At 50.2% G+C, this 13,392-nt stretch overlaps 3 protein-coding genes across 9 annotated transcripts in view; 2 read left to right on the top strand and 1 right to left on the bottom strand.

Annotated features, from left to right (window-relative positions):
• Positions 1-46: 46 nt before the first annotated feature.
• Positions 47-4,786, bottom strand: SLC39A7 (solute carrier family 39 member 7). 2 transcript variants are annotated; one of them, XM_060189581.1, is made up of 8 exons: positions 4,475-4,786; positions 3,810-4,179; positions 3,553-3,721; positions 3,358-3,414; positions 3,079-3,228; positions 2,126-2,263; positions 1,741-1,937; positions 47-878 (listed from the first exon to the last, which is right to left on the bottom strand). In XM_060189581.1, exons 2-8 carry the CDS (start codon positions 4,176-4,178, stop codon positions 606-608), a joined length of 1,353 nt encoding a protein of 450 aa, XP_060045564.1. In that variant the 5' UTR covers position 4,179; positions 4,475-4,786; the 3' UTR covers positions 47-605. The 2 variants fall into 2 exon arrangements, with proteins under 2 accessions (XP_060045564.1, XP_060045563.1); XM_060189580.1 differs by lacking the exon at positions 4,475-4,786 and having other exon boundaries at positions 3,810-4,468.
• RXRB (retinoid X receptor beta) lies at positions 4,765-12,446 on the top strand. 6 transcript variants are annotated; one of them, XM_007527420.3, is made up of 10 exons: positions 4,765-5,161; positions 5,854-6,101; positions 6,612-6,768; positions 7,113-7,292; positions 9,222-9,394; positions 9,791-9,920; positions 10,298-10,430; positions 10,549-10,640; positions 10,962-11,067; positions 11,202-12,446. In XM_007527420.3, the coding sequence occupies exons 1-10, from the start codon at positions 4,942-4,944 to the stop codon at positions 11,347-11,349; spliced, it is 1,587 nt and encodes a 528-aa protein (XP_007527482.1). In that variant the 5' UTR covers positions 4,765-4,941; the 3' UTR covers positions 11,350-12,446. The 6 variants fall into 6 exon arrangements, with proteins under 6 accessions (XP_007527482.1, XP_007527481.1, XP_016045612.1 ...); XM_007527419.3 differs by having other exon boundaries at positions 10,537-10,640; XM_016190126.2 differs by having other exon boundaries at positions 4,792-5,161; positions 5,854-5,897; positions 10,537-10,640.
• Positions 12,447-12,834: 388 nt separating this feature from the next.
• COL11A2 (collagen type XI alpha 2 chain) overlaps positions 12,835-13,392 on the top strand; it is a 35,644-nt gene continuing 35,086 nt past the window's right edge. Inside the window, exon 1 of the mRNA XM_007527416.3 lies at positions 12,835-13,383. The gene's annotated coding sequence lies outside the window, so the exon portion shown is untranslated. The remainder of the gene's footprint in view (positions 13,384-13,392) is intronic.

Below are 13,392 nucleotides of genomic sequence, written 5' to 3'. Positions count from 1 at the left end.
ATCCCCATCCTCCACCCCCCAAAAAAAAATGACTGAACGCAGTGCGGAAGTTACAAGGGCTTTATTTTCCCTCACCACCCCCTTTTTCTCCCCTCAATTCAAACAATGATATAAAAAGAATAGAAACAAACAAAAAGATTAGTAACCAACCCACCCCTTCAAATCACTTCCAAATCAAGACACACGATTGATGTTTATATCTCTTGTTACCACCTCTGTAGTAGTGGCCTCTGGAGTACTTTGAATTCATTACCAACAAATGTGAGGGTGGGAGGCAGACCATGGAAAAGTCTGTGTGGCAGCTTGGTCCTCTAACAAGTGGGCTAGGGATCTAGAGCAGATTGCTACCATCTTTAAGTCTTCATTACGGCACCATTTAGCTCCCCCAAACCCAACAACATGGTCAGCACATGCCTGACATTATGGGCCTGCTGCTATCTCATTCTCACCTCTACATTCCCTGTAAGACTGTCAAACCCAGATGAGCTTTACACCAAAGTCCTTCCTTGGCAGGCAAGTATAACTAGCCTGGGTCCCCAACCTGCACAGACCCCTCATCTGGAAGACCTAGAAGCTAGAGGTTTGGGGCTGGTTTATCCCACCCCTCACTCAAGGTGGGCAATCAACACCATCATAACAACTCCCCCTAGTAGTCCCAGCACCTCCAGAAGTGATTGCAATGGTGATGCCTCCCTTAACAACTCCGGTAGCACAGACACTGTTGCTACATAGATAAAACCACCTGCAGTGAATGGTAGAACCCAGCCAGGACCTGTACCACTTGCAACTTCACTGCCTACTGCTCCTCCTTCAGTTAGGAGGGCACAGGCTGTGCCTGCCAGTGCCCCTATTGCTGTCAAGAGTTGCAGACGCATCGCCTGGTGGGCAGAAAAAAGAGAGAAGCATTCATTAACATGTAAAAACCATCAGTGGTTTAGATAGACAAGGTATGGGTTATATATAAGTGAAATATGTGTCTTTGGAAATTGAAGAGTAAGGCAAAAAGAAGAGAAAGTCTAGAATAGACAATTTCTGAGAAATTCTGTATATCAAAGAGATCTTTACTACAGATCTTCCGATTTAGTAGGTCAGCATGGGGAGCATTGTGTGAAAGACTCACCCTCCTTATGAAACAAAAACAAAAACACATTCTATGGTTTGTGGACTATAGTTCATAAAACACCAAAGCCCAAGTCAAAGAAGTAAAACACCTTTTGCATTTCTTTTTCTTTCTTTCTTTCTTTTTTTTTTTTTTCCTCCAGGGTTATTGCTGGGCTCTGTGCCTGCACCATGAATCCACTGCTCCTGGAGGCCATTTTTCCCCCCTTTTGTTGCCCTTGTTGTTTGTAGCCTCGTCGTGGTTATTATTATTACCATTGTTTATGTTGTTTGTTGTTGGATAGGACAGAGAGAAATGGAGAGAGGAGGGGAAGACAGAGAGGGGGAGAGATAGACACCTGCAGACCTGCTTCAACGCCTGTGAAGTGACTCCCCTGCAGGTGGGGAGCCGGGGGCTCGAACCAGGATCCTTACGCTGGTCCTTGCGCTTTGCTCTTTGCGCCACATGCGCTTAACCCACTGCGCCACCGCCCGACCCCCACCTTTTGCATTTCTAAGGGGTATCAGTAACAGTGTGATTAATTCCATTTGTTTGGAACTAGTGAGAGGTAATCCTGTTTGGGCTTGGGGGTGGATGAGCAGGGGGAAAGGCAATCATGTTTGGTGCACATCATCACCAACCTGTTTTTTGCTACAGCCAGATTGGACCAAGATGGCAAAGTCTCCAACTTCATGAGGTACTTCATGTAGCAGGACTGTCATGGTAGTCAGGATTCCCAGTCCTCGACCCCCTCGAAATGAAGCACCAATGGCCAGACCATCAGTGAAATTGTGTGCCAAGTCAGCAGCCAGATTCAGGTATCCTGACACCCGAAGATCTTTTATAGCAAAAGGGAAGTGAAATGGTCAGAGGCAACCATCACTCCCAGTCGCAGCTATGGCTAATCATACTTATCTCTTCCCAAAGATCATGTCACACAAAACCTCTCTGTATTTCCCAGACACCCACCATTACATAGTATGTACCCCATGTGACTCACAGTTTATCATCATATATGACCCTTACCTGAACCTGTATTCTCCTCTTCGGAACTCTGAGGTTTCAAAGGTCCATCTTTGGGACCTGTGCTCCCTCCTTTCCTTTTCTTCAGTCCTTTTGCTTCCTTTTCTTCTTCCTCTGAGCTCTGCTTCTCTTTTGAAGAATCTGAGGGAAGAATGGAATTGTTAAGAGGGGTAAGAATCTTCCCCTTCCAGGGCCCAAGATGTGGTCAGTGAGTAGAGTGTGGAATTTGGGAGCATGAAGTCCTGAGTTCAACTGCCAGGGTCCCATGTACATTGTGATACTCAGAATAGTTCTTTGTCTCCTGCAGGGAGCTGGCATAATGACCATGCAAACAACTTTTTTTTTTTTCCTCCAGGGTTATTGCTGGGCTCGGTGCCTGCACCATGAATCCACCGCTCCTGGAGGCCATTTTTCCCCCTTTTTGTTGCCCTAGTTGTTGCAGCCTCGTTGCAGTTATTATTGCCATTGTTGATGTTGTTTTTGTTGTTGGATAGGACAGAGAGAAATGGAGAGAGGAGGGGAAGACAGAGAGAGGGAGAGAGAAAGACAGACACCTGCAGATCTGCTTCACCGCCTGTGAAGCGACTCCCCTGCAGGTGGGGAGCCGGGGGCTCGAACCGGGATCCTTATACCGGTCCCTGCGCTTTGCGCCACGTGCGCTTAACCCACTGCGCCACCGCCCGACCCCCGCAAACAACTTTAATGCCTGTGGTTCCAAGGTCCCAGGTTCAATCCAGGCACCACTATAAGTCAGAGCTGAGCAGTGGTCTGATTAATGTAAAATAATAATAATAACATTAATGATAGTTTGCTTCCTTAGGCCCTCCCCATCTCTCCTGAGATCTCCTCAGAAAGGAGGTTCCACCCACCTAAAACCAAAGGGACTCTATGAGGGGTTTATGAAAGAATTCTGAAGTAGGTAAGATAGCTTTTAGGAAAATTGTTCCTGGGCTCACCCTGTTTTCCATGTGTGTGACCATGAGCATGTCCATGTCCATGACTGTGTCCATGTCCTCCTTTTACATGTCTCACAAATTTTTCCACAATAAGAAAGGCAACAATTCCACCAAGAACCCACAGCCCCACAGACAGGATGGGGCCCTGACCTGGGAATGTAGACAGAGATGTTAAAGGAGATATGGATTCCAGAGTCCCCTCCCCAAGTGCAGGAGATGAGCAGGGAAGCATATTCATTCCCCAGCATCCCCACCTGTCTCCATTTACCCTTTCCTCACCACTGTGAGAGTGTCCATGTCCTCTAGGCTGCTCCATGGGATGATGAGAATGAGGTTCTAGAGGTAAGGGGAAAAAAGGTCAGATCGTCAATATCCCACCAACTGGTATGTATTTAGGAAAATAGCATGCATTTGGGAGGTCAGAAATGAATCACAGAGAAAATTCATTTGTTTAAAAAATAAGAAGTCACTTACCAAGAGCATGAGGGATGAGGTGCAAAAAGGCATCTCCCAGGAGTCCACCAGAGGCAAAACTAAGCAAGATCTGGAGCAGAGAGCGGTGCCGGGGGGAGTTTGATTCCACCGGGATAAGGAAGAGGACGAAAAATGGAGCTGCAGAGATTAGCACTGTAGCCCCCAGTGCCTGGTGAGAGAATTTCAGAGTTAAGTGGTGTGCGGTTTCCCAACAATCCAGAGCCAACCACACTTCTCCCCATGCCCTGGGGACTCACATAGGCCCAGAGAGTGACAGTGTCCATATCCTGCTTGATTCTTGGAGCCCCAGATTCCCCATAGCCTCCATGGCTATGCTCATGACTATGGCCATGGTGCAAATCCTCATGTGAATGTCCATGGTCGTGACCGTGGTGGGTATGCCCATGCCAGATGCTCTCGTGAGTGTGGCCATGGCCATGGGCATGGCTGTGTCCATGGTGCAAATCCTCATGTGAGTGTCTGTGGCTGTGACCATGGAAGTCCTCGTGCAGATCCTCGTGCAGGTCGCCATGACCCTCGTGTCCGGTCACTAGCAGCCCCAAGGCCGCCCAGGTCAGCAGCCCCACGACCACTCTGTGGGAGGCCCCCAGGCCTCTGGCCATCATGCTGACCAGACGGACAGAGACAGTGACTCCACCTGACCCTCAAGTCTATTGCTATATAGGGTAACTATTTTGCTTAAGCCCTCCTTGCACATGGGTCGCTCCTGAATTCTACTCTAGTCCCCCAACACACACACACATTGTTCCCCATCCTGAACTCCCTCCCGGGTGTAGGAGCTTGGGACACCGCTCTAGGCTTCGATCAGCCAGTCTATGGACTCTCTGGGCCCTCGTCTCTATGACCCACCGGTGGAGGAAAGGCCTGGAAAGGACAGTAGGGAAGAGAAGGTAATGCTCACCGGCTCCGGTATCCTCTCCTTTCCCGGTTTACTAGGACGTGGCAGTGCCGCCTTTAGCTCCCGCGAGATCAGGAAATTCCGTTCAGCCCCGGTCCCCTATCTATACCTTTACCAATATGGATTACCGCGGCTGCTGCAAAAGCAGCCTGGCCCTACCGCGCATGCGTTAACGTGGAGGTTATTTGAGGGGAGGCTGGGCGAGGCCGGCTAACAGGCCCGAGGAGACCGCCTCCTCCGTTTCCAACTGGCCGAGGGGGCGGTAACTAGCGCGGAGACTTCCCGTCTGTACCAAGATGGCTGCCACAGCGGCGCTGTCATTTTGCTACAGAGCAAAGCGAAGCTCTTAATTCGACCCCGTTCAGGCCAGAGTCTTTCTCTGGGGTGCCCTAGTGCTCAATTAGTCCCCCGGCCAATCCTTGGGAACTCCTGGTCTACCTCTTCGCTGTCCGCACACTCACCCAGGAGTTATGTCCTGGGCTTCCCGCCCGCCCTTCCTCCCCCAGCCGCATGCCGCAGGGCAGTGTGGGCCAGTGGGGGTGCGAAAAGAAATGCATTGTGGGGTCGCGTCCCGGTGGCGGCGGAGACGGCCCTGGCTGGATCCCGCGGCGGCGGCGGCCGGACAACAACAAACCCCGGAGCCGGAACCGGGGGAGGCTGGACGGGACGGGATGGGCGACAGCGGGCGGGGTGAGTGTCCTCGCGGACGAACCGGCTGGCCAGTGACCGCGTTGTCTGCAGCCCCTCCCCCCCTCCGGGGCGCTCTCCCGGCGCTCCCGCCCCCTTGTTTGTAAACACGCGTCCCCTCCCTCCCGAGGGCCCGAGCGCCCTCCCCCCGGGGCGGGGCGGGGCGGGGAGGGGAGCTTCCGCCCTGCTCACCTCGGTCGCTTGAGGGCCTGCACACCGGAGCACTGAGGGCGTGGGACCCGAGCCCTCTACCCTGGGGACTCTGGATGTTTGAAGGCAGGTCTTGCTAGCAAGGGGTCTTCTCTCGCATTCCTTTTCCCTTTCCGCGCTCCGGCTACAAGCTGGAAATGGGGCTGGCTGGTCCACCCCACGTGCTCCCCAGCCTCTGGCTAGGGGCAGACAAATGCATTGTTGGGAATGTTTCCTCGCTTGAGTTATTCTTTTCTCTTATGCTTACCCCCTCGTTTCACCACAGTTAGGAGTGAAAGTGTTTAATGTGTTAACAAATTGTTGTGTATCTTAAACCGTTGAAACAGGGTATCTTTAGATTTGGGGGTGGACGGGAGCAGGGTGGCTGGCAGTTGAGGGATTAGAGAATTGAAGTCTCTAGTTGAATGGTCGTGATCAAAGACTCATTTTCTTTTTTTGTCTCTCCTGTTTGTGTGTCTCTGTATCTCTTTGTACCCCTCTCTCAGACTCCAGAAGCCCAGACAGTTCCTCTCCAAATCCAATTCCCCAGGTGGCCCCTCCCCCCTCCCCTCCAGGAGCACCCCTCCCCCCTTCAGCAGCCTCATCCCTTGGAGGCTCTGGTGTCACACCCCCACCCTCCATGCCACCACCCCCCTTGGGCTCTCCTTTCCCAGTCATCAGCTCTTCCATGGGGTCCCCTGGTCTGCCCCCTCCAGCTCCCCCTGGATTCTCCCGGCCTGTCAGCAGTCCCCAGGTGAGAGGTTGTGATTTATTTACTGCCTCTCTACTTTCATTTCCTTGTTTCCCTTATGACCCCAGATCCTTGTATGAACTTCCCCATGGCCCACTGACCTTTTTCAGAACTCTAATCCTGGCAGGCCTGTGGTCCTTGTGAGACCACTTGCCCTTCCTGAGGTGACTGGCATTTTAGTGCATGCTTCTTCCCCAGTCCTATAAAGGACCCCTGATTATCTTGAGGTCCATCTCAGTGATTTTTCTGACTCCCTCACCTCCACCCCATCTGCTTTTCAGAAATATATGCCCTCAGGACAACTGTGTTGCACAATTTCAGGGGGAATTGTATGTCTGATCTCCTTGGGGTTTGCCCCAGGGTGGTCCTCACAGAAGCTACAGTGTAAAGAATCCCCTCTGGAATGTGCAATGCAGAGCCCTACCCGAGGGGTAGGGAGTGATTTCCATCACCTCTGAGTGATTCTTCTTCCCAATGAGTCTCCCTGTGATTTCGCTATTTCCCCCATCCCAGATTAACTCAACAGTGTCGCTCCCCGGGGGTGGGTCTGGCCCCCCTGAAGATGTGAAGCCACCAGTCTTAGGGGTCCGGGGCTTGCACTGTCCACCCCCTCCAGCTGGTTCTGGGGCCGGAAAACGGCTATGTGCAATCTGCGGGGACCGAAGCTCAGGTATGGGACTCAAAATACCAGCAGAGAAAGAATCTTCTGTTCATTATCAGTTGTGGGATTTTCTGTGGTTCCTGGACTTTTCGTGGAGGCAGTGGGATGGGGGTGGGGTGCAAGGAGAGCTGAACAAACTGAAGCTCAGAGAGCTATCAGAGGGGAGAGGGGGAAGTTTTAGGGTTTTTGAACAGTGAGGGGATTGGGGCTAGATTGTCTCTTATGTTCTGATTTCCCTTCTGTATCTGGCAAACACAGTAGACTTAAACTAAGTTTACTAGGGGGAGATTGGCAAGAGGTTTGTGAAGGTTTTACATGCAGCCTTGTCAATGCTATTCTTTTCTCCCCTGTAGGCAAACACTATGGTGTTTACAGCTGTGAGGGCTGCAAAGGCTTCTTCAAGCGCACCATCCGTAAGGACCTGACCTACTCATGCCGGGACAATAAGGACTGCACAGTGGACAAGCGTCAGCGGAACCGCTGTCAGTACTGCCGCTACCAGAAGTGTTTGGCCACTGGCATGAAGAGGGAAGGTAAAGCCCTCTTTTCCTAGGCTTCCTTGTCTGACTTGGAGAGGGAAGATTGCCTAAACTTGTACAGTTCAGGAAGACTGAACTGTTTTCTCTCTCCTCTAGAGGGCAGTATTGGCCTTCTCACCTCGTCAGCTTTTTCTTGGTGTTGTAGTGTATTTGGTCTCTTGACTTTCCATATTGATTCTACCTCTGTGGTCCTCCTTGGTCAGTTCCAGAGAAGGATAGCTTTGCTTTTCCCGTGATGGGTTTTTCTCTCTCCCATTCTCTCACCTGAATAGTCCTTCTCTTTGACCCAATGTTCCCTTTCTGTATTACACCTTGTTGTTGTCTGTGGCCTCTCCTCCGAACTTTAGAACTCTATCCTCAAAAACTGCAGCTTTTATTGAAGACCTGAGTTTTCCTTTTATTTGTAAGCCTCATTCTGGAAGTTTGAAACACTTTAGAAAGTATCTTAGTAAAAAAAAAATTTTTTTTTTTGCCACTAATGTTATTGCTAGGGTTTGGTGCTGGGCACTATGAATCCACTGCTCCTGGTGGTTCGTTCTTTCTTTCTTTCTTTCTGACAGGACAGAGAAATTGAGAGAGGAGGGTAGGTAGAAAGGGAGAGAGGTGGTAGATAAGGCATTGGACTCTCAAGCATGAGATCCTGAGTTCAGTTCCTAGCAGCACATGTACCAGAGTGATGTCTGCTTCTTTCTCTCTCTCCTATTTTTCTCATAAATATTTAAAATAGAAACATAATTTATGAAAAAAAAAGAAAGGGAGAGAGAAAGAGACAACTGCAGACCTTCTTTACTGCTTGTGAAGTGTCCCCCACTATAGGGGGGAGGAGTGGTGGCAGGGGTCCTTGTGCGTGGTAATATATGCACTTAACCTGGTATGCCACTAGCAGGCCTCTGTCAAATATTTGTTTTTAAGAAGGTGAGCCTGAAGCATAACTTTCCAAGGTCATGTGGCAGATGTAAGGTCATAACTCATCTCTGAAGACCTAGGTCAGTGCTGCTTTTACTGCTTTTATGTTTAATCAGAAGTGCACAAGATTTATAGTCAGTCACTAGAATTGGATGTGTGATGTGTGACTTGCTATGACAAGCTATTTAACCCTCAAATTCTTTTTTTTTTCTTTATTATTGGGTAGAGGCAGAGACAAATTGAGAGACCAAATTAATTAATTAATTAATTAATTAACTTGTTTATTTATCAGAGCACTGCTCAGCTCTGTGTGATGATAGTGCGGGGGATTAAATCTGGGACTTTGGAGCCTCAGTCCTGATAGTCTCTTTGCATAATCATTATTCTGTCAACCCCCTTCCCAAATTCATTTAAAAAAAGATGGGGGAGTTGGGCAGTAGTGCCGTGGGTTAAGCGCATGTGGCGCAAAGTGCAAGGACTGGCCTAAGGATCCTGGTTCAAGCCCCTGCTCCCCACCTGCAGGGGGGTCGCTTCACAAATGGTGAAGCAGGTCTGCAGGTGTCTTTCTCTCCCCCTCTCTGTCTTCCCCATCTCTCTCCATTTCTCTCTGTTCTATCTAACAATGATGACATCAATAATAACTACAACAACAATAAAAAAACAAGGGCAACAAAAGGGAAAATAAATATAAAAATATATTTGAAAAATGGTGAGGTTACAGGGTTTTTTTTTTTTTTTTAGTTATTGAACGAGTGTTGTGTGTGGCATATTTCTTAATGTGTTGTAGGCTCTCAGTTTAGATGTTAGCATTCTTCCTGACTTCTTTACCTTATTCTGTTTATCTCTACATGATTTATTTATATCCTTTTGTAACCCCTGCCCCAAGTCTTCTGTTGTTTCTAGTGACATCTCAATTCCTATGAATATTTCCTGATAAGGCCCTAAAGACATTTGGGAACCTTCTTATAGCTGACTGCTGATTTTTTACTTTTTTTTCCCCTCCCCCTTCTCCCCTAGCGGTACAGGAGGAGCGTCAGCGGGGAAAAGACAAGGACGGAGATGGGGAGGGGGCTGGGGGAGCCCCTGAGGAGATGCCTGTGGACAGGATCCTAGAGGCTGAGCTTGCTGTGGAACAGAAGAGTGACCAGGGCATTGAGGGTCCTGGGGGAACCGGGGGTAGCGGCAGCAGCGTGAGTGATGGGGTCATTCCACTGTTCTTGATGGAGGTGGGAGGGTGGATGTTAATAGGTCTCAACCCCTTGCCCTTTTCACTTCCTCTCACAACCCTTCCTAACATTGCCTTGGACTGGCAGTGCTGCCAAATAAACTCTCGTACATGCCAGGTAGACGTGATAACTTCCTTTGTGCCCACCCACTACAGAACCCATTGGTAGAACCACAGGCAAATCCCAAATAATTGTTTTCATGAATGTCTGAAGAGAAGCCTCATATGTAGGAATTGGCTAAGATTGAATTTGAAGAGAGACTATATATAAAGAGGAGGTGTCAGTAACTTCTTACTGGGGGGGTTCCCAGTGTACCTCTAAACAACCTTCTATAACACTAATCTCTCCTACCCCTTGCAGCCAAATGACCCTGTGACTAACATCTGTCAGGCAGCTGACAAACAGCTATTCACACTTGTTGAGTGGGCGAAGAGGATCCCCCACTTTTCTTCCCTGCCTCTGGATGACCAGGTCATATTGCTACGGGCAGGTCAGTGACCTTGAGTCCCTTTGACATTTTGACATTTGGCCCCTCTTTGATCTCCTGACCCAGTGCATATTTTTTTTTTTAATTTCTTTATTGGGGGGTTAATGGTTTACAATCAATAGTAAAATACAGTAGTTTTTATATGCATAACATTTCTCGGTTTTTCCACATAACAATTCAACTCCCATCAGAGCCTCCTCTGCCATAATGTTCCAGGACCTGAGCCTTGCCCCCACCCGAGTCTTTTACTTTGGTGCACCAGTACATACTTGCATACTCAGGGAGCCAAGCTCATTGGCTTTGCCACCTCTTCCTCCCATGTGTTTTGAATCCCATGACCTTATCTCTGGCTCCTGACCCTTGCTGCCCCCCTTACCCAGGCTGGAACGAACTCCTCATTGCCTCCTTCTCCCACCGATCCATTGATGTCCGAGATGGCATCCTCCTTGCCACAGGTCTTCATGTGCACCGAAATTCAGCCCATTCCGCAGGCGTGGGAGCCATCTTTGATCGGTCAGTGGCCCTTGCTAGGCTGGACTGGCCTATAGATAGAGGGGTGGGGCTATAGGCTGGTCCGTTTCCAAGGCTGGCTGAGCTGTGACCTTTGAGTGACCTGCAGGTCCCTCTCCAGGGTGCTGACAGAGCTAGTGTCCAAAATGCGTGACATGAGGATGGACAAGACAGAACTTGGCTGCCTGAGGGCAATCATTTTATTCAATCCAGGTAAGAGGCAGAGAATTTCTGTCTTTCAAGACCAGGGCCACCTTGGAGCTTCCTCTTCTCTAGAGAGTCCCAAGTTACCCAACTATCCCTGCTCAGTAGAACCCTCAGTCCAGAAATTTTTAGCTGGCCCACAACCACTGATCCATTTTTTTTTTTTTTTGACCCTATTCCATAAACCTAGCACTCTATCCTTCCCTTGTCAGGCATCTGGTGGAGGACAAGTGGCTGGGGCCCAAAAAGGACATCATGTAGGCCACATTTTCCTGTTGGTTCTGATTTGATTTGTCTTGCCTCTTCTTTTTCTTCTCTTTGCCATTCCAGATGCCAAGGGCCTCTCTAATCCTAGTGAAGTGGAGATTCTGCGGGAGAAAGTATATGCATCACTGGAGACGTATTGCAAACAGAAGTACCCCGAGCAGCAGGGACGGTGAGAAGGAGCTATGAAGTTGAGGGGATTGTGGGGATTGAACCTCCCACAGTAGTGTGTGTGTGGGTGCTGTGAGGGTGTATTCTAGGCCCCGTGTGGTCCTACCTCTCACTTTGCCTCTCCTACCACCTCAGGTTTGCCAAGCTGCTGCTACGTCTTCCTGCCCTCAGATCCATTGGCCTTAAGTGTTTAGAGCATCTGTTTTTCTTCAAGCTCATTGGCGACACTCCCATTGACACCTTCCTCATGGAAATGCTTGAGGCTCCACACCAGCTGGCCTGAACCTTGACATGGTGCACTCATGCTTGAGGAGTACATACCCAAGAGGGACTTCAAATCTTGGGGCAGAGTGGGGAGTGAACATGTTCCTAGAATCTTGGTGGGATGGAGAGTACAGGGCAGAACCAAGATCTCTAAGGGACTCCATAAACCCTCCAAGGGGTTTACAGGTCAGAAGGGATCCTAGACCCTTGTGAAGGCTGGACCTCTCCAGTGGCCTTGAGTCTCGGGATTAGAGTCTCCCATGAGTTCAGGTGATCGCTTGCCTCCTGCTGAGAAGATCTCTCCTTCCCCCAACACAAAGCACTGGCCTTGCTCCCAGGAATTTTCTTCCTTCTCAACTTGTCTCACATAGCACCTCACTTGAAGAGTGAAAATCCCCCAGCAATGGATATAGGGGGGCAGGCCCCCCAAACTGATGAACATGGAAGTAGAGCTCTGACAGGCCTTCTTCTAAACAAGCTTGGCAAATGTTGGAAGAAGCTATGTTGGAAGAGGGAGAGGCCCTGTCATTCTCTCATGTCCAGAGTCCCCTCACAATTTCACCTCCTTCTGCAGTCAGATTGAGAAATATTAGGTGATGGTGGTAGAGGGGCAGGCGGAGATGTAGAAACTGATCTATTTTTAACTTCCTCTAAGTATAGAGATTTGTAGTTAGACTCAAAGAAGTACTGTATGTTCCCAGGTTGACTAAAACTCGCCAGTGGTGGAGGTGGTGTTGGGCAGGGCAAAGTCCTGTGGTGATCTGTCCCTGGGGCTCTTGAAGCACTGGCCTTCCCTACACCCCTCTTCCATCTATTACAGTCTAACTGGGGAAGGGGCTTAGGCTGAGGGGGCAGGCCAGGGTAGGGGATAACTGGTGTGTAGTTCCCAAGCCCTTCCCACCACAACCCTCCTTGAACACTGGATACACACAGTGTAGTCTGGAGGCACAGGATCCTGACCTGAGAATTGAGGGGAGATAGCCATCCTGCCGAGATGGGGTGCTAGGGCTGCATGATTTTTTTTTTTTTTTTTTTTTGCCCTGCAGCTCTCTCCTTTCCCCTCACATTTACTCACATAAAATCGCTTTCAAATTAAAATAATCGCTGTTTTCTGCACTGGCGACTGTATGGGTGTGTGTGTGTGTGTGTGTGTGTGTGTGTGTGTGTGTGTGGTATCCGGTCCGGAGCTCCGGAGGTGCTCCCCAGACGCCGCAGTGGAGGTTCCCTGGGGCCAGAGAGGTGGGCACGGGGTGGGGGAGACAAGGCTAGCTTTGTCGGGGAGGGGGGAATCGGTGTGCCAGGCTGGGGGCGGGGCTGGGCGGCCAGAGGAGTAAGGGCTGGCGGCGGGCTCTCAAAGGCGCCTTGTTCGCTTGCGCCCTCCCCGCCAGCGGGCAGTGGCGCCTCGCTCTGCTCCCTCCAGCTCTAACGCGGGCTCTGGGCAGACCCGGCCCGCTGCCCGGGGGGTTGCGCTGCCTGCGGCCTGCTCAGACCTTGCCTGCCTGGAGGTGGCCTCTCGTCCCCGAGTGACCCTATTCTCTGTATCATCAGCTGCCCCCTTCACTCTACCGGGTCCCCTTTTACCTGGACTCCCAGACCCCCTTGCTTGTCACCCATTTTCATCTCCCCAGACCTAGTGAAGCCGTATTTGTGGATATGCCCAGTCTTTGGACTTTGTCCTCTGTCCCTCCTTTATCCCTCTCCCCAGCCCCCCGTGTCTAGAGGCTGGCCTCTGGTCGCTATCTATAGCCTAGTCTATAAATACCCCAGCCCCAGGCCCAGCTCTGTAATTACCCCGGGCGGGGCGAGAGGGAGGTAATTACGGAGATTTGATGGACGAGGGGGGTAGTGGACTCCCCAGTCCTCCCCCTCCCACTTTTCTCACTTGCACTAGATCCTGCTCAGGGCTCTGCTGAAGGGTTCTGTCACCCTTAGGGGACCTGGATTTGGTGGGTGGGTGGTGTGATTTGACGTCTGAGTCACAGAAAAGGAAGGGACTGAGGAAGAGGTATTACTGTTTCCGAAGAGAATCTTAGGGTACAGTCACAGAATCCTGGTAAGGAAC

This window comes from Erinaceus europaeus, chromosome 4 (assembly GCF_950295315.1).
Source record: "Erinaceus europaeus chromosome 4, mEriEur2.1, whole genome shotgun sequence".
NCBI lineage: Eukaryota > Metazoa > Chordata > Mammalia > Eulipotyphla > Erinaceidae > Erinaceus > Erinaceus europaeus.
The sequence above is the reverse complement of the archived record's forward strand: the minus strand, read 5'-3'. Positions and strand labels throughout refer to the sequence as shown.

What these genes read in the sequence shown, in the direction of transcription:
- SLC39A7 (XM_060189581.1), bottom strand. Translation starts at nt 4,178, where the DNA reads ATGATGGCCAGAGGCCTGGGGGCCTCCCACAGAGTGGTCGTGGGGCTG. An exon ending in ACATGGACACTCTCACAGTG is followed by an intron (nt 3,229 to 3,357) that starts GTGAGGAAAGGG and finishes CTACATTCCCAG; the next exon opens with GTCAGGGCCCCATCCTGTCT. An exon ending in AGAGGAGAATACAGGTTCAG is followed by an intron (nt 1,938 to 2,125) that starts GTAAGGGTCATA and finishes TTGCTATAAAAG; the next exon opens with ATCTTCGGGTGTCAGGATAC.
- RXRB (XM_007527419.3), top strand. Translation starts at nt 4,942, where the DNA reads ATGTCCTGGGCTTCCCGCCCGCCCTTCCTCCCCCAGCCGCATGCCGCA. An exon ending in GGCCTGTCAGCAGTCCCCAG is followed by an intron (nt 6,102 to 6,611) that starts GTGAGAGGTTGT and finishes CCCCCATCCCAG; the next exon opens with ATTAACTCAACAGTGTCGCT. An exon ending in CACTGGCATGAAGAGGGAAG is followed by an intron (nt 7,293 to 9,221) that starts GTAAAGCCCTCT and finishes CTTCTCCCCTAG; the next exon opens with CGGTACAGGAGGAGCGTCAG.